At 42.4% G+C, this 19,658-nt stretch overlaps 1 protein-coding gene across 1 annotated transcript; it reads right to left on the bottom strand.

Moving 5' to 3' along the window:
• Positions 1-5,850: 5,850 nt before the first annotated feature.
• PRXL2C (peroxiredoxin like 2C) lies at positions 5,851-19,438 on the bottom strand. The gene is made up of 6 exons (XM_047755347.1): positions 19,162-19,438; positions 18,630-18,698; positions 17,463-17,516; positions 16,736-16,841; positions 9,008-9,139; positions 5,851-6,226 (listed from the first exon to the last, which is right to left on the bottom strand). The coding sequence occupies exons 1-6, from the start codon at positions 19,357-19,359 to the stop codon at positions 6,099-6,101; spliced, it is 687 nt and encodes a 228-aa protein (XP_047611303.1). The 5' UTR covers positions 19,360-19,438; the 3' UTR covers positions 5,851-6,098.
• Between the last annotated feature and the right edge of the window lie 220 nt (positions 19,439-19,658).

Here is a 19,658-nt window from a genome sequence, read left to right as displayed (position 1 = left end):
TGCAGACAAGGCTGGGATCTGGCATTGGCATGGCTGTGGCATAGGCTGGCAGCTCCAGCTCTGATTTGATCCCTAGCATGAGAACTTCCATATGCCACAGGTGTGGCCCTAAAAAAGCAAAAACAAAAACAAACAAATAAAAAAATTCATTCCTTTCTGATGCAGAATTCACTTTTACCCCCATTAAAAGTAGCATCTCTATCATAAGTTCAGAAACTGCAAAGAAAAGTTATAGAATTTAAAAATTAAGGAGTTCCCATTATGCCTCAGTGGAAATGAATCTGACTAGCATCCATGAGGAGGCAGGTTGGATCCCTGGCCTCGCTCAGTGGGGTAAGGATCTGGCGCTGCCATGAGCTGTGGTGTAGGTTTCTCGTATCTGGCATTGGTGCGGCTATGGCTTAAGCCAGAGGCTGCAGCTCCAGTTCAACCCCAAGCCTGGGTAACTCTCCATGCCACAAGTAAGGCCCTAAAAAGACCAAAAAAAAAAAAAAAAAAGTCATTGATCCTATTCGAGCTTTCATTTACTTGTTTTGTTTAATTTTCTTCTTAAGGGCCAGTTTCAATGTCTTCCAATTTGTAAGGTTTGCTTTCAATCATGATTTGCTAAAAGATCCAAAGTGAGCTTCTTGGCACACCATTCATTGAATAACTCATTAAAGATTTTCAATGTATTAAACAGAAGAAATCAAAACACATACAACCCATTACAAAAAAAGTTCATTGTCAGTGAGCACAACATAGGTTGTCTTACGGAGCAATTCTTCAACATGTCAAAGATTTCTAATGTCTGTGACAAGGTGGGCAACAACCATAAAGTGCAGACTGCCATGCTTACCTTTTATTTTTATTATTTATTATTATTTTTTATTTTTTTGTCTTTTGTCTTTTTAGGGCTGCACCCGCAGCATATGGAGGTTCCCAGGCTAGGGGTCCAATGGGAGTTGTAGTCGCCAGCCTACGCCAGAGCCATAGCAACAAGGGATCCAAGCCGCATCTGCGACCTACGCCACAGCTCAGGGCAAAGCCGGATCCTTAACCCACTGAGCAAGGCCAGGGATCGAACCCACAACCTTATGGTTCCTAGTCGGATTCGTTTCTACTGAGCCACTATGGGAACTCCCATGCTTGCTTTTTAAAAAATTATTATACAGCATCAGTTTCTCTCACATATTGTATTGCTTTCTTACTCTGTGTGTATATTTTTTAAAAACTGGCACATTTCGTCAAAAGTATAATGAGACACACATTGGAATGATTTTTTTTTTTTTTTTTTGGCCGCACCTGCAGCATGTGGAAGTTCCTCCGGCAGGGATCAGACCTGCACCACAGCAGCGACCCCAGACACTGCAGTGACAATGCTGGATCCTTCATCTGCTGTACCACAAGGGAACTCCTAGAGTGGCTTTTTTTTGTTGTCGTTTGTTTAAAGCAAAACAGAAAGCAAATGTATGTAGAGAAATGGGAACTCTTGTGCATTGCTGGTGGGAATGTAAAATGGAACTATTAATACAGAAAACACTACAGCAATTCTTCAAAACAAACATCAAACACCCACTTGTAAGTATTCCACTTGTGGGAATATACACAAAAGAACTGAAAGCAGGGACTCAGATATTTATACACCCATGTTGATAGCAACATCACTCACAATAGCCAAAGATAGAAATAACCCAACAGATAAATGGATAAACAAAATGTGGTATTTATATATGACTGAGCGGCTGCAGTTGGATTCTTTTTTTTTTTTTGTCTTTTTTTAGGTTGGCATATTGAGGTTCCCAGGCTAGGGGTTGAATCAGAGCTACAGCTGCTGGCCTACGCCAACAGCCACAGCAATGCCAGATCTGAGCCGTGTCTGTTACCTACACCACAACTCACAGCAATAGCAGATCCTTAACCCACAGAGCGAGGCCAGGGATTGAACCCGCACCCTCATGGTTCCTAGTCGGATTCGTTAACCACTGCGCCACGATGGGAACTCCTGTTGCTTCTTTAGAAAGTTTGACTTCCATTTTTCATGCAGTCAGTGTTATCATTTTGTCTGCCACCACCATGGTAGAGGGCAATATAAAGAAAAATTTTATACAGGCTATTAGTTCCTCATCAGTCTTCCTGAGAAACAAAAATACTTGATTTTTTTTTTTTTTCTTTTTAGGGCTGAACCCACAGCATATGGATGTTCCCAGGCTAAGGGTGGAATTGGAGCTGCAGCTGCCAGCCTACACCACAGCCACACCAGGTCCAAGCTGCGTCTGCAACCTATACTGCAGCACACAGCAACACCAGGTCCTTAACCCTGAGCGAGGCCAGGGATAGAACCTGCATCTTCATGGATACTAGTCAGGCTCTTAACCCATTGAGCCACAAGGGGAACTCACAAAAATACTTGAATTTTTAAATTAAATATGCACTTTCCTTTTATTTATTGAAATTCCTTTTGCCACAAATGTTCATAACAGAAGCCTTACAACACATTTCCTCACTGGGTTCTTTGGTTTGATCTACACATGGATTTGACCTTCGGCCATTCTTTTTTTTTTTTTTTTTTTCCTTCTTTCTTTTTAAGGCCACACCTGAGACATATGGGAGTTCCCAGGCTAGGGGTCGAATCAGAGCTGCAGCTGCTGGGCTATGGCCACAGCCACAGCCACACCAGATCCAAGCTGCATCTGCAAACTACATCACAGGTCTTGTTGCTGGATCCTTAACCTGCTGAGTAAGGCCAGGGGGATCAGACCCGAATCCTCATACTAGTCAGATTCTTAAGCTACAGAGCCACAGTGGGACCCCTCCCTGCCCAGTAGCGCTCTAGGGAAGTACTTTAAGCAGTGTTGTCTTTTTTTTTTTTTTTTTTCTGCACGGGCTGCATGTCTGTACCGCTGGCCACAGCCACAGCAACACCGGATCAAATGGGGCCAGGGATCAAACCTGCAACCTCATGGTTCTAAGTCAGATTCATTAGCCACTGAACCACGACAGTGTTCTTGATTTTAACTCTCTGTGCTGTAAGGCCTGCGTCAGCTAAGAACAGCCTTTTCTAATTCTTGGGAGGAGGAGAGCCCTTGGGCAGCCCATGGCTTCAATGCTTGGTCTTCAGCCTGGTTTCTGCTTGTTTGGCCTTTGTGGCATTTCTTCACTGTCTTATAATTCAGCTTAAAAAAAGGTGGTGTTTCTACTCGGTAAAAACAGAGATATAATGATGATGATAACAGGAATATCAACTCCATAGAGCTAAGGTATATAAAACACTTGGAATAGTACCTGGCAAATAATGAGCCCTGTGAAAGTGCTAGATGTTACTATTCTTTTTTCCTGTACTTCTATATATTTATCACAGAAAGGTTTTTCAAAATTTTGAGTCCAATATATTATTGGACAGTGGAATATGTTTATATATTTCACATGACCTATTACAAGTAACATATTAAATATGTTTGTTTGGGTAGGCAATTTACCACTGCACTGTATTTTTGTAACTGTTCCTTCCTAAAACCACATATAGAACATTTATGTATCTTAGAAAAAGGTGATATACATTTATAAATATATACATTATGTACAAGTATGATTCAGCAGTTTCAACTTTAAAAGCAGTAAAGGGATTCAGGCTACTAGTCCTTCCTTACAATAAAAAAAAGCACAAAATAATTTTATTTATTTATTTTTTGTCATTTGTCCTTTTAGGGCTGCACCAGCAGCACATGGAGGTTTCCAGGCTAGGGGTCTAATCGGAGCTGTTGTTGCCGGCCTACACCCCAGCCACAGTAACGCCAGATCCGAGAGCCTCATCTTCGACCTACACCACAGCTCAAGGCAACGCCAGATCCTTAACCTACTGAGCGAGGCCAGGGATCAAACTTGCAATCTCATGGTTCCTAGTCGGATTCATTTACACTGTGCCATGACGGGAACTCCTATTTTTTTTTAACAAAATAATTTTAAATGTATGAGATATTTCATTTTATTGATTAAAAACATGATTTTTCATATATATATATACACATGCAATTATATTCAAATATTTGGACATTTTAAATGTATATTTTTGTCTGACTCCATATGCTTGATATTAAAGTATTAGAAGTTCAAAGCAGAATTATACTTGTTAAAAATTACTAACACTTTAAGCTTGCTGTACTTTTCATTAGAATTTCTGGGATATGTCCCAACTAAACATATTAAAATTCTAGAAAAATAAAAGATGACAATAGCCTACTAAATTAAAAGCACTTTGGGGCTGAGAAATAGAAGCTGTCCACAACCAAACCGCAGTGTACATTTAAATTACAAAGTTGTTTTTTTTTCTTTAGTTTAAACAATTCTTAAAATTTTCTTTCAAAAAAAAAGCATAGTAATCTTATTTTATTTTTATTTAAAAAAATTTTTTTTTGTCTTTTTAGGGCTGCCACTGCGGCATATGGAGGCTCCCAGTCTAGGGGTCAATTGGAGTTGTATCTGCTGGCCTACACCACAGCCACAGCAACCCCAGATCTGAGCCGCGTCTGCAACCTACACCACAGCTCACGGCAACCCCAGATCCTTAACCCATAGAGCAAGGCCATGGATAGAACCTGCGTCCTCATGGATACTGGTCAGATTCCTTTCTGATGAGCCATGACAGCAACTCCAGTAATCATATTTTAAATAGGTATCTTAAATATCTAAAACATATGTTTCTTTTTACCAGTAACCCACCCCCTCAACAAAATCCTAGTGAAATGATAGTGGGTCTGCGGTCAAGGTGCTATGAACACAGGCTCTATAAAGGTTCAATCTGCTATATTTCCTCCAAGGAAAGTGATTAGGATAGAAACCCGTGGACTGTGCCTAGATAAATAATTGCACCTTTGTGGAGCTTGCTATGTAGGAATATTTTCTTCATTTAATTTTTTTGGTTGCACCCACAGCATATCGAAGTTCCTCGGCCAGGGATCAAATCTGAGCCGCAGTTTCAACCTATGCTGCACCTGCAGCACTGCCAGAGCCTTAACCAAGGGTGCTGGGCCAGGGATCGAACCTGTGCCGCCACAGAGACAATGCCAGATCCTTAACCTGCTGTGCCACAGCCAGGAACACCTCTTGGTTTAATTTTTAAAGTCCTTTTCCTGGCCAAAAAAAAATGAATCATGTTCATTACAGAATAGTTGGGAAATATAGAAAAGTATGGAAAATACAATAAAAAAAAACTTGTAATCTTACCACCTAGAGATACCTAATGGTGATATTCTGGTGGATTTACTTCCTGTCTTTTCTTCTTTTATTTTTTGCTTTTTAGGGCCACACCCACAGCATATGGAGGTTCCCAGGCTAGGGGTCTAATCAGAGCTATAGCTGCTGGCCTACGTCACAGCAACGCCAGATCCTTAACCCACTGAGGCCAAGGATCGAACTCATGTTCTCATGGACATTAGTCGGGTTCATTTCCACTGAGCCACAATGGGAACTCCTCCCCTCATATGTTCTTCATAAGAATTTATGATTTTTAATGGCCAAAAAATGTTCATTGAATGGATATACCATAATATAAAATAAAAAATGGTATATATAATTTTATAGCTTTTTTTTTTTTGGACCACATCCATGGCACGTGGAAGTTCCTGCCAGGGATTGAACCCATGCCACAGCAGTGACAAATGCCCCATCCTTAACCTGCTGAGCTACCAGGAAACTGCTACAATTTTATAGTTTTTAACGTTTTATTTTGCATAAGTGAAATTTAATTTTTTTGGAGTTCCCTGGTGGTTAGGACTCAGCACTTTCACCACTGTGGCACAGGTTCAATCCCTGGTCTGAGAACAGAGATCCTAAATCAAGTCACTGCATGCTGTGGCCAAGAAAAAAAAATTCATTTTTTTTACAAAAATGTTTTTATAAAACAAGCCTTTCAAAGTTATAAAATTATAAATGGATAGCACAATTTTGACAACTGATGCCTCTCAGCATGCTACTCAGCTGGTGGGTACATGATCTTTCTATGTTTTCATAACTCCTCAAAGGCTGGGAAGAGTCAACAAGTTAGGCACGGCACAAGGATATTACGTTCCGATATTTCGGGTCACATCCCAAGGTCCATTTGAAAACAACAGTCTGTAATGTCACACATGGATAACTGAAGGTCGGCTTGAAAAGTCCACATGCTGAACGCCTACGAGCTGTAAAACAGAGTTGATGGGTTTGTGATCCAACCTATTCCTATCACGATGTATAAAATGGATATTGTTACCTAGAAGAGAATATGAATAAAAGACAGAGGTTGATATACAGTGTTATTCATTAGATTTAGTGCTTGCTAGAATCAAGGAAGCATTTCAACTTTTAATTAGTCCAAAGGGGAAAACCAATTACCTGGAGTACATAATATCCTCTATATAGTGATGTAATAATTTTTAATTAAGGTAATAAAGCATGACAAAAATTATCATTAAATCAGAGTGCTACTTAATGTTTTATGAGATCCAAGGGGAAAGATCCTTAAATTATAAGCTTCTATTAGGTTTTATTCAATGTAATTCAATAAAATATGCTGTCAAACAGACAGGCAGAATATGGAACTAATGTAGATATTGAGCTGGAAAATCACCATCTGGATCTTAAGTGCGATAATGGAATAAATCACTACCTTAAAAAAATTCACTCCCAAACACTGATTTAATAGGCTGTCTGCATCAGAACCATAGACCAAAAGAAGCTGAAAAATAACAGCATTAAGTTACATACGTTTAGATGTTCACAATCCTTTTATGTGCTCAAATAAAACAGTCATTTATGGTCTACATTCTGTTTACTTTGATTCTTGGACTCAAGGCCAGAATTTTTCTTTTTTTTTGTCTTGTTTTTTACCTTTTCTAGGGCCACTCCCACAGCACACAGAGGTTCCCAGGCTAGGGGTCCAGTTGGAGTGCAGCTGTCGGCCTACGTCAAGGCCACAGCAACTCGGGATCTGAGCCGCGTCTGCAACCTACACCATGGCTCACGGCAATGTTAGATCCTCAACTCACTGAGCTAGGCCAGGGATCGAACCTGAAACCTCATGGTTCCTAGTCGGATTCGTTAACCACTGAGCCATGACAGGAACTCCAAGGCCAGAATTTTAACTTCAAACATTACATTAAGTAAACATTATAAGAGGCATGTTTTCTGCATTGTATTTATCTGCTGTCTACAGCAATCGCTTTAGATTGAATATCATAAATTGGCTTATTAGCAAATAAGGCAAAATGAAATACTTGTTTAACTGTGATAATAGATTTGTATAAATATGTAAACCCAGCTCTCTCCTTAAAGGAACTACAATTTCTCCAATAGGTAGTATCAAAATATTCTCCTTACTAAGTCTGTTCCCAGCTTGGCACCTAAATGATGCTTTCTGTGTGCTCTGCATTCTTATACAACTGAACGTGTGCTCAAATGATGCCAAAATTTGGAGATGAGAGACTCAAAAAATAATACCTTACAAGTCTGAGAATGGAAATTCATTCAGAAATATGGCTTAATGTCATTCTGGGCTAATTTATAGGACTCATTCTCATAAAGCAAGGCTTCTTTTTTGGCCAGTCTAACTCGTGTAAACTCGTGAGAAGGAGGGAAAGGGAGATTACATAAAATGACAGATTTTAGATTTTGCTAGCCATAGTGTTCCAGCTGCAAAAAGCCAAAAAGTCATAATGCTTGATCAAAATCCTCCTTATAGGAGTTCCCGTTGTGGCACAGTGGTTAACGAATCCGACTAGGAACCATGAGGTTGCGGGTTTGATCCCTGCCCTTGCTCAGTGGATTACAGATCCAGCATTGCCATGAGCTGTGGTGTAGGCTGCAGACGAGGCTCAGATCCCGCTTTGCTGTGGTTGTGGTGTAGGCCGGGATCTACGGCTCGGATTAGACCCCTAGCCTGGGAACCTCCATGTGCCACAGGTGTAGCCCTAGAAAAGGCAAAAAGACAAAAAAAAAAATCCTCCTTATAAAGATTTCTTTTAAGACATTTGGAATTTATTAAAGTAAATGTTAAATTTACATCTCATAGAAGCTATGCTTACTCATGCAGACAGTTTTAAAGATGAAGTACCAAGAAAAATCAGTTTACAGCATAGAGATTTAGGTGTTTTGGCACTTCATACGGTTGTTTGTCCCTGACTGCAAGACAGATCCAATGCCCGACCATTTAGCACAGGGAAGCCAAAGGAATTTCAGGTGGTCCAAACTGATCAATAAAGCTATTTAAAGGATGTGGCTTAGGGTCATTGTTATTTGAATAAGCTGTTCCTGGGGCTGACTTGATTTCTGACATTGAGCAAGCTAGCTAGGTTTGTTAGCTATAAATAACTAGGTTGATCCTTCTAATGACAAAAAAAAAAAAAAAAAGAATGCTTGATGGCTTTCTCTCTTATTTTATTTATTTATTCTTAAATTATTTATTTATTTATTTTTGGTCTTTTGGCCATTTTTCTAGGGCTGCTTCCTTGGCATATGGAGGTTCCCAGGCTAGGGGTCTAATCAGAGCTGTAGCTGCTGGCCTACACCAGAGCCACAGCAACGCAGGATCCAAGCCGAGTTTGCAAACTACACCACAGCTCGTGGTAGCGCCGGATCCTTAACCCACTGAGCGAGGCCAGGGACCGAACCCGCAAACTCATGGTTCCTAGTCGGATTCGTTAACCACTGCGCCACAACTGGAACTCCCTTTCTCTCTTATTTTAATGTTCACCTCCACTAAAATTTTTAGAGTGTTATAGCCATATACAAATCACCAAACCCCTGCTGACCTTCCTTGTCCCAAATACATGGAATCACTCAGGTGTGGAATGATGGCCACATGACATCCAGTAAACAGACATCAAAGATACACAGAAGCATTTGAAAACAAATGATGTCCCCTATGACAGCACAGCTGCTATGATATCAAGTGGCCTATTTTTACATGGTGGCTGTTTTATGAAGAAAGTGGATGGCCTGTGGATTTCTACAAAGCACCAGAAGCGTGCTGATGAAACGGGGCTTTGAGGCTTACCTGGACCTAAAATGACTGTTCCACCTTGCTGAGCTGGGTCTCCTTGAAAATCAAAAAGCGGGCCAGTCACTGCCCGCCACAGGCTCCGAATGCTTCCTGAGAGTATGTTTGATTTTATATGAGGGCTCTTTCCTGAAATATTAAGAACTGTCTTTAGATGTTACATTTTATATTTGATTAGATATTAAGGTAACATTAGTACTTCTAGAAAACACTCTCTCTCTTTTTTTTGGCTGCCCCACAGCATATGGACTTTCCAAGCCAGCGATCAGATCCTAGCTGCAGTTGTGACCTATGCCGCAGGTGCGGCAATGCCAGATCCTTAACGCACTGTGCCAGGCCAGGGATTGAACCTGCGTCTGGGCGCTGCAGAGATACCACCGATCCCACGGCACCACAGTGGAAACTCCAAAACAGTCTCTTTCTTATGGGTCATCTTACTTTTTTTTTTTTTTTTTTGGTCTTTTGTCTTTTTAGGGCCGCACCTGCAGCACATGGAGATTCCCAGGCTAGGGGTCTAATCGGAGCTGTTGCCGCCAGCCTACACCACAGTCACAGCAACACCAGATCCAAGATGCATCTGCGACCTACACCACAGCTCACGGCAACGCCAGATCCTTAACTCACTGATCAAGGCCAGAGATTGAATCCGGCAACCTAGTCAGACTCATTTCCGCTGCACCACGACGGGAACTCCTTACTTTTGACTTTTCTTCTTCCTTCAAAGAATGGTTTCTCAGCCTTTTACTACTGATGTTTCAGACCAGGTAATTCTTTGTCCTGTGCAATGCAGGCTGATTACATTGTCCTTGATCTCTGCACCTACTAGATGCCACAGCATTCACCAAGTTGTGGCAGTCAATAATGTCTCCAGACAATGTCAAAGGTCCCCCTGGCGGGCAGGGGCAAAAACTGTCCCTGGTTGAGAACTACTGCTTTAAAGGAAGAAGTGATGACAGACCCAGATCATTTTCGTTTTCCACAGAAAAATGGCAGCAACAGCTTTCTCAAACTGGTCATGCTTTCATTTTAAATTCCCCATTTATATTTTGTTTCGTCTCTTACCTACTAATAGATGACTACATTTGTTTTCAAGAGACACTGTGGCACAGGCTGTTATGTGCTGGTCAAATACCAGTTTCCTATTTCTGGGACCACAGTTAAACATGTCCCAGTCCTCTTGGCAGTCTAGAATAGCACATGCCTAAGCTCTCACCAATGAATAAAATGATGTGTGTCACTCCCAGGGCACCGCATAAAAACCTCCCAAGCTCAATTTTCCATGTTCCTTCTACATCCCTGGAAGCTTAGGCTGAAGATGGCAGAACCCCAAGATGGAAGGGGCCTGAGTCTTTCCTACTGTGTCCCTGGATTGCGGCTTGGAGAAGCACCCAATCCATACCCCTTCTTGAAATGTAAAAGAAAAAGAACGAACCTTTCCCGTGTTATGCTATTAAGACCTGGAGATTTAGGAGTTCCTGTTGTGGCTCAATGGCTAACGAATCTGACTAGTTCCCATGAGAATGAGGGCTTAATCCCTGGCCTGGCTCAGTGGGTTAGGGATCTGGCATTGCCATGAGCTGTGGTATAGGTCACAGACACGGCTAGGATCCCGAGTTGCTGTGGCTGTGGGTAGGTCGGCAGCTGTGGCTCCAATTCAACCCCTAGCCTGGGAATCTCCATATGCCAGGGGTGTGGCCCTAAAAAGACAAAAGACAACAAAAACAAAAAAAAAAACCCTCCAACTTTTGAGGTTTAGCTGTAATAATAGCAACTACAGCTATCTCTCCATTTTCCCTTGGCTGTCAGTTTTCCTATTTATTCCACTTCCACTCCCCTTGAGTAAAGAAACTCAGTCTCCTACCTCTGCCTTTTATATCTTTTTTCTTTTTCTTTTTATGGCTGCACCTGCAGCATATGGTAGTTCCTGGGCCACGGCTAGGGCTAGGGGTTGAATTGGAGCTGCAGCTGCCAGCCTATGCCACAGCTACAGCGATGCTGGATCCAAGATGCAGCTGCAACCTATGCCTTTAACCCACTGAGCAAGGCCAGGGTTGGAACCCACATCCTCATGGACACTATGTCAGGTTCTTAACCCGCTGAGCCACAACAGGAACTTCTTTTATGTCTTTTACTTTTTTTTTTCTTTAATTTTGGACTCCACTGTTCTTTTTTTTTTTTTTTTTTGTCTTTTTGCCATTTCTTGGGCTGCTCCTGCAGCATATGGAGGTTCCCAGGCTGGGGGTCGAATCGGAGCTGTAGCCACCGGCCTATGCCAGAGCCACAGCAACGCAGGATCCAAGCTGCGTCTGCAACCTACACCACAGCTCACAGCAACGCCGGATCCCCAACCCACTGAGCAAGGCCAGGGATCAAACCCGCAGCCTCATGGTTCTTAGTCGGATTCGTTAACCACTGAGCCACGACGGGAACTCTTCCAACTCTTCTATTTCCTTCACGTTTATATTAGGATAAACATTTATCTTACCAAGAAACAAATACCAGGTTCATTAGAGACATGGATAAAAGACTAAAGTTTACTGTTTTCTAGGATCTCCTATCTAAAATGTGTTCATAAATGCAAGCTATCTTATGTCCAAAGAAGGGTCACTTAATATTTCTGAAATTTTAGGGAGTTCCCATCATGGCTCAGTGGTTAACTAACTCAACTAGGATCTGTGAGGATATAGGTTCGATCCCTAGTCTTGCTCAGTGGGTTAAAGGATCTGGCGTTGCCGTGAGCTATGGTGTAGGTCACAGATGTGGCTTGGATCCTGTTTTGCTGTGGCTGTGGCACAGGCCAGCAGCTGTAGCTCTGATTTGACCCCTAGCCTGGGAATTTCCACGTCACGGGCGCGGACCTAAAAAGCAAATAATAATAATTATAATAATATTTCTGAAATTTTAGAAAGTCAATTGAAGAAGATCCACAACCTGAAATTTCACAATTTTTGCTTTCAAGCACAATCTAATTTTGCCAATACAAATTTAGTTATGTAGGAGCTTCTGTCGTGGCTCAGTGGTAGCTAACTCAGCTAGTATCCATAAGGACTTGGGCTCGATCCCTGGCCTTGCTTAGTGGGTTAACGAGCCGGCATTGCAATGAGATGTGGTATAGGTCTCAGATGCAGTTCAGATCTGGCATTGCTGTGGCTGTGGTGTAGGCCAGCAGCTGCAGATCCAACTCCACCCTTAGCCTGGGAACTTCCATATGCCACGGGTGTGGGCCTAAAAGATAAAAAAAAAAAAAAAAAAAAAAGAAAAGAAAATTTAGTTATGTGTAAAACTCCTGTTTTTTTTTTTTTCTCTCTTTACTTTGATTCTTGGACTTAAGACCTGAATTTTAACTTAAAACATTAGATTAAATAAGTATATAAGAGGCATGTTTTCTGCATTGTACTTATTTGCTGTCTACAGGAATCACTGCAGATATAATATTATAAATTGGCTTATCAAATTAGGCAAAGTGAAACACTAGGTAAGCCCAAATCTTCCTGAATTTAGTAGTTTTCTTCTCTCCCTTTTTTTTTTTTTGGTTGTGCCCGTGGCATGCAAAAATTTCCAGGCCAGGGACTGAACCCATGCCATAGCAGCAGCTCAAGCCAAAGCAGTGACAACACCAGATCCTTAACCAGCTAGGCTACCAGGGAACTCCTAGTAGCTTTATTTTTTCTTATTTTTTGTCCTCATAAACTGTTCCTTTAATTTTAAATTATTATGTCTTATTTTTAGTGTCTTAATTTTCAAGTAGAATTATTCTAGGACTGATTCTGAGATTCACACTTTTTCAGGTAGGAATTTTCAAAAATTATTTTGTAAGAACCTAATATTTTCTGTTTGGAAATACAGTACTTTAACACAGATCAAAGGAGTTTAAGTGATTTGAATATACTCTTATAATGACAAGAATATATATTTTGCTTCAAAGTCTTCTGCTTTCTTTGCCATTCCATATTTTTACTGAGGTAATGAGTGGTGGGGTGTTACTAAAGTGAAACTCACAGTTTATATCTAAAGTGCTAAATGATAAATAGACCTTACACCTGCTGAGACTCTGCCACAGCACAGGAAAACAGTCCACCAAAGACAGAGGTTCACAATCTATACTGTTGCAATTTCCTCTACCAAAAAGAAAGGGGAGGAGTTCCGTTGTGGCGCAGTGGAAACAAATCCGACCAGGAACCTTGAGGTTGTGGGTTCGATCCCGGGCCTCTATCAGTTGGGTTAAGGATCCTGCATTGCTGTGAGCTGTAGTGTAGATTGCAGACGCAGCTCGGATCTGGCATTGCTGTGGCTCTGGTGTAGGCCAGCAGCTGTATCTCCGATTTGACCCCTAGCCTGAGAACCTCCATATGCCACTGGTGCGGCCCTAAAAAGACAAAAGACCAAAAAATAAAATAAATAAATAAATAAAAGAATAAAGAAAGGGGGAAAAAGAGAAAACTCTGTATTTATGCTAGCTCATCATTAGGTTTAATAAAGTTGGAGTTCCTGTCGTAGCTCAGCAGAAACAAATCTGACTAGTGTCCATGAGGACACAGGTTCAATCCCTAGCCTTGCTCTGGGTTAAGGATCCGGTGTTGCCATGAGCTGTAGTGTAGGTCGCAGATGTGGCTTGGATCTGACGTTACTGTCGCTGTGGGTAGTCTGGCGGCTACAGTCCCGACTCTACCCCTAGCTTGAGAACCTCCGTATGCTGTGGGTGCAGCCCTAAAAAGACAAATAAATAAATAAATAAATAAATAAATAAATAAAGTTTAGGTTGCTTTTTTTAAAAACATCAGTAAGGGAGTTCCTGTTGTGGCTCAGCTGGTTGTGAACCCAACTAGTATCCATGAGGATGCAGGTTCAATCCCTGGCCTTGCTCAGGGGGTTAAGGATCTGGCAGTGCTGCAGGCTGTGGTGTAGGTCACAGACAAGGCTCGGATCCTGCATTGCTGTGGCTGTGGTGAAGGCCGGCAGCTCTAACTCCGATTTGACCCCTAGTCTGGGAATTCCCCTATGCCATGGGTACAGCCCTAAAAAGCAAAAACAAACAAACAAAACCACCTGAAAACATCAGTAAAGGGATCACGTCAACTCCACCTCATAAGTAGCTTCATGGTCTGTCCTCTCCTCTGCATCTCTGCTCCAGGCCCTGTCATTTCTTTCTGGCCATTACTACAATCTTGTTATAAGAATATCGGTGGCTCTGGTTTGGCAGGTTTCAATAACTGCTCCACGCTGGCCACATGACTGTGTCGCTTCTCCACTCCACTACCTGTATGACTTCCAAATTACCTTCAAAACAAATCCAAACTCCCTGGCATGTTCCCAGACTCGGCATGAATTGGCCACAACCTGCCTCTTGGCTCACACCAATCCCCCAACTGGCTCCTGGACTCCAGCCAGACATAGCAATCTGTACTTCTCCAAGAGTCACATTTTTTCGTGCCTGTGTGTTTCTGCAAGTGCTACTTTCTGTCAGCTGGACCATTCCCAATCTTATTTCCTCCAGCTAACTTAAAAAACGTTATCACCTCGATGAAACCTTCCCAGATCCCTCTTTCCCAGTGCCTCTCTGGTATTAGACATTTCTTGCAGTATAGGTATTGCCAGTGTACATTCTTTTATAGCCCTAAACTGTTATAAAATCAACTGCATCTGTCTCCCAGAGTTGATTACAAGCATCGAGATGGCAGGGCTGTGCCTTTTTTTTTTTTTTTTTTTTGCCGGACTTGGGTAGGAGGGCAGCCCATGCCTGTGGCATGTGGAAGTTCCTAGGCCAGGGATGGAACCCACGCCACGGCAGTAACCTGAACTGCAGCAGGGACAACATCAGGTCCTTAACCCGCTGAGCCACCAGGGAACTCCTGGGCTGTGTCTTTTAACAGTCCTTCTAGGACTATCTGACACCATGGGTGCCATGGGTATCACTCTCAACATTTATTGAGACTAAATTATTTGATTTCTTTTCTTTTTCTTTTCTTCTTTTTTTTTTTTTTTTTTTTGCTTTTTAGGGTTGCACCTGTGGCATATGGAGGTTCCCAGCCTAGGGGTCAAGCTGGAGCTACAGCTGCTGGCCCACGCCACAGCCACAGCAACACACAGCATCCAAGCCACATCTGCGACCTACACCACAGCTCACGGCAACGCTACATCCTCGACCCACTGAGCAAGGCCAGGGATCAAACCCACATCCTCATGGATCCTAGTCAGATTGTTTCTGCTGCATCACAATGGAAACTCCATATATAATTTGATTTCAAGGTGAGTTCTCTTATTTGATATTTCAGAAGCCAAGTTCCTTCTACCTAAAATACATATAAATAGCTCACCTAAAGCTTGTTATACTCTTAATTATAAAGAATTGTGCTAAGGGCAGAGAATGTGGACCATATATAGATGAATAAAACATCAAACTTTTCAACTAAGTACACTACTGACCACCTTAAGTGCAATAATGGAGTATACATATATAATAATGTACAAGCTATTCTTAAATACAATGACGAAGCAGTTGCTTCAGCTCGAAGAGCTCTTAAGAGCCCCTTTGAATTAGGCTTTAAATGAAAAGTAAGATTTCATCAATTAAAAAAGAGTATTGGAGTTCCCACCATGGTGCAGTGGAAATGAATCAGACTAGGAATCATGAGGTTGGGGGTTTGATCCTTGGCCTTGCTTGGTGGGTTAAGGATCGGGCGTTGGCGTGAGCTGTGGTGTAGGCTGCAGACGTGGCTCGGATGTGGCGTTGCTGTGGCTGTGGTGTAGGCCGGCAGCTGTTGCCCTGATTACACCCCTAGCCTGGGAACTTCCATATGCCTTGAGTGTGGCCCTAAAAAGAAAAAAAAAAAAAAGTACAATATTCAAAGCCATGGTGTTAAGGTATGAAGATATATCGACTTAAGCAATATTATTTTACTTTTAATTAAAAAAGTAATTTCATTGCAAAAAATACAAAAGCCACTCTCTCATTCCCACACCTTTGGGTAAACACTGCAATATCTTTTATTTTTATTTTACTTTTACTTTGCTGTTTTTAGGGCTGTACCACTGGCATATGGAAGTTCCCAGGCTAGGGGTCGAACGAGAGCTGCAGCTACGCCACAGCCTGGGCAATGTGGGATCTGAGCCGACCTGTACTACAGCTCATGGCAATGCTAGATCCTTAACCCACTGAGCGAGGCCAGGGATCAAAGCCACATCCTCGTGGATACTAGTTGGGTTCATTACCGCTTAGCCACAGTGGGAACTCCCGCTGCAATATCTTTTAAAACATTTTTCATCATACACACACTTATATGCTATGGATCTTTATGAAAATGGTTTTCATTTTCACAAAAATGAAATCATATTAAAAACACTTCTGCAACTTGTGTTTTTCGTTTACTTAGTATTTCACCAACAGCCTTCCACATCATTATATCCAGGAAATGAATTTTTTAGAGTCTCATGAATCTGGACACTCACTAGAATCATAAAACTCAGGCTTATTTGGAGTCTCCTCATGGCTCAGCAGGTTAAAGATCCTGTGTTGTCACTGCTGTGGCGCAGGTTTGATCTCTGGCCCAGCACTTCCACATGCTGTGGGTGCAGCAACAAAAACCAAAACAAAATAAAAATAAGCCCCCCGCAAAAAACCCCAATCAGGCTGATTTATGAATTTACCATTTGTTCCCCTATGCATATATGCTTGTGAAATGTGAACTAAATCATGAATTTTTCTACTTGAGATATGCTATGTCTTACCTGAAGAGGCAATTTCTTCACCTCTTTTCATTCCCAATCTTTTATAAATTTCTCTCTCAGGATCAACATAGATTTCGTGAGAATACCCAGTTAGTTTGCAGAAAGGCTGAAAGAAAAGAAGAGCTGGAATTTTTATCAAAAGAAATGAGAGAAAAATAGTGATCATCTGACTTAATTTTAACATATTTAATCTATATTTAGTGGCTTAAAATATAATTTAAAACTTTATTATAGTTGATTTACCATGTTCTGTCAATTTCTGCTGTACAGCAAAGTGACCCAGTTATACATATATATGTGCTCTTTTTTTTTCACATTATCCTGCATCATGTTTCATCACAAGTGACTGGATACAGTTCCCTGTACTATACAGCAGGATCTCATTGCTTATCCACTCCAAATGCAAGAGTTTGCATCTACTAACCCCAAACTCCCAGTCCATCCCACTCCCTCCTCCTCCCCCTTGGCAACCACAAGTCTCTTCTCCATGTCCATGACTTTGTTTCTTTTCTGTAGATAGGTTCATTTGTGCCATACATTGGATTTCAGATATAAGTGATATCATATGGTATTTGTCTTTTTCTTTCTGTCTTACTTCACTTAGTGTGAGAGTCTCTGGTTCCATCCATGGTGCTGCAAATGGCCTTATTCTGTTCTTTTCAAATAATCTGATTTTTATGTCTGAAAGAGATTTAACCTGTAGTTTCCCAATTTGCCAAATATTTACCTCAATATGATGGTAAGATGACTGTCCAATCACTATAAGAGTGACGTTTGCTTCCTTTCAGAGAGAAAAAAGACATGTACATATTATTAGAAATTATACATTTCATACAACTTTCTCTAATCCAACTCTTTTGCTCCAGTCTAATGCCACCTATAGGCTTCTAGAAGAATGGTATAAACATCAAAATTGTGTGAGTCAAAGTAAAGAAGTGTATACTAAAATGCGCAGATGACTCTTTGCTAAGTAAGAATTGCAAAATAATATAGTCAGTACTTCTCTACACTTTCCCCAAAGGTGTACATTAAACAACAATAAAAACAATAAAAGGAAGGTTAATCAGCAATTTCATTCTTTCACATTTCAATTGATAAGATCGGATAAAAATGTATCTTAGGTTTACAAAAGCTACCCAACCCCTTCACTCAAAAGCTCAGGGAAATGAATCTGACTAGTATCCATGAGGACCAGGTTCCATCCCTGGCCTTGCTCAGTGGGTTAGGGATCTAGCATTGCCATGAGCTGTGGCGTAGGTGGCAGATGCAGCTCAGATCCAGCATTGCTGTGGCTGTGGCATAGGCCAGCAGCTACAGCTCGGATTTGACCCCTAGCTTGGGAACCTCCTCATGCCCAGGTGAGGCCCTAAAAAGACAAAAAAAAAACCCTCATCTGGGGACAAATTTTTATATGCCTGAAGAAATACACATGCATGTGGTTGTCACAGGGATGTGGAATGTGCATTCCATTAACAATATAAAAGTTTACCTTTAAGATATACTAGTATTTTCCTATAATGAACAATTATTTGGAGTGTTATTTATTGCAAAAATAAAGGGAAGAAAACAGCAATAATTTCTAACATTTGGTTTTGGTCATCAATCAACTTTTGAGAACAGCAAGTTATTAAATAACATCAAAAGTATTATTATGGATAATATGTTTATAATCAGGCAGGAATGAAAAGGCCCGAAATAGATTTCTAACGCGTCTGACCCCCTTTTAGAGGCGTTGGAGAGATGTGTGGAATGGCAATAGTCTGGGTTTGTGTCTGCGAAGGAGAGGAGGCGCGTTCCTCTCACCTCATCCCATTGCAGTCCTCATAAATGACAGATGACTTTCGCAAGGCTGCCCTGAAGCGGGCACGCGGCTGTTCAAGCTCAGGAAACTTACTTGTAAGAAACTCTTGGGGATTTTGGCCAGATCTTCTACGTATTCCTTGCAGATGTAACACAGGAAATGCTGAAATCCCAACATGGGCAAAAAAGGACAAGTTAGCAACTAACAACTTCAGAATCCAGAAAGGACCAAGTACTTTATTGTACGTGACGCTACTTCACGCAACACCCATGCAGGTAGAAAAAGATGTCAGAAAAAAAAAAAAAAGAAGTCTGAAGCGCCCGAAAGTGCACTGAAATTAGGCCGCACCCGGTCCCTGCTAGGCCTCCTCGCTTGCTGAGAAAATGGCCTTGGCTTGGCGGGCTGCTTTTCTATTCCCGTTCAAGGAAGCAAGAGGAGCAGTTCGCATTCCAGAAGCCTCTAGTGGATGACTACGGGAAGGGCCAGGCCCAGCAGTCTCCCCTCTCGGGCCCTGGACCCTTTGAGGGACCCGATGGACTTCCCCTAGCTGGGGCCGTGGAAGCAACCTCCGTCCCAGCCTGCGGGCGAGGTCCCAGCTCCGGGTTGTCTCGCCGCCCGCGCTCACCCGCACAAAGACCACGACAGCCCGTCGCTCTCGGAACAGCGAGCCGAACAGCACCCGCCTCCCGGAGGCGTCCAGCACGGGCATCTCGGCCACGGTTGCGGCCAGGGGCTGCCCGCTCTCGGGGCCGCTTGGAATTGAGGCTGGAGCGGCGCGACCGCTGACTTGCCGCGTGACCGGAGCCACGAATGGCGAAGCCATCGTACCCAGCAACTACCCGCCCGTAGGTCGCACCGGCTGGGGACAGTCTGTGAGCGGGATCGCAGCCAAACTAGGAGCAAGGGGCGGGGCACTGGGCAGGGGGCGGGGTGCATAGGCGGGGCGGGGCGTAACACTGCGCAGGGGCGGGGCACTGGGCAGGGGCGGAGCTGCGTCTGGTCCAGACCCGCCGCGGGGGACGAGTGTGGCACCGTGCCGGTGAGTCTCGGCTTGTACACAGCTCAGGCGGTCGAGATGTTGCGGGAAAGTAGAGACCCGCTCTCGCGTTTTCTGACTCAGCC

The sequence above is a fragment of the Phacochoerus africanus genome, chromosome 12 (genome assembly GCF_016906955.1).
Source record: "Phacochoerus africanus isolate WHEZ1 chromosome 12, ROS_Pafr_v1, whole genome shotgun sequence".
Lineage (NCBI taxonomy): Eukaryota > Metazoa > Chordata > Mammalia > Artiodactyla > Suidae > Phacochoerus > Phacochoerus africanus.
This window is presented reverse-complemented; position numbering and strand designations above follow the sequence as displayed.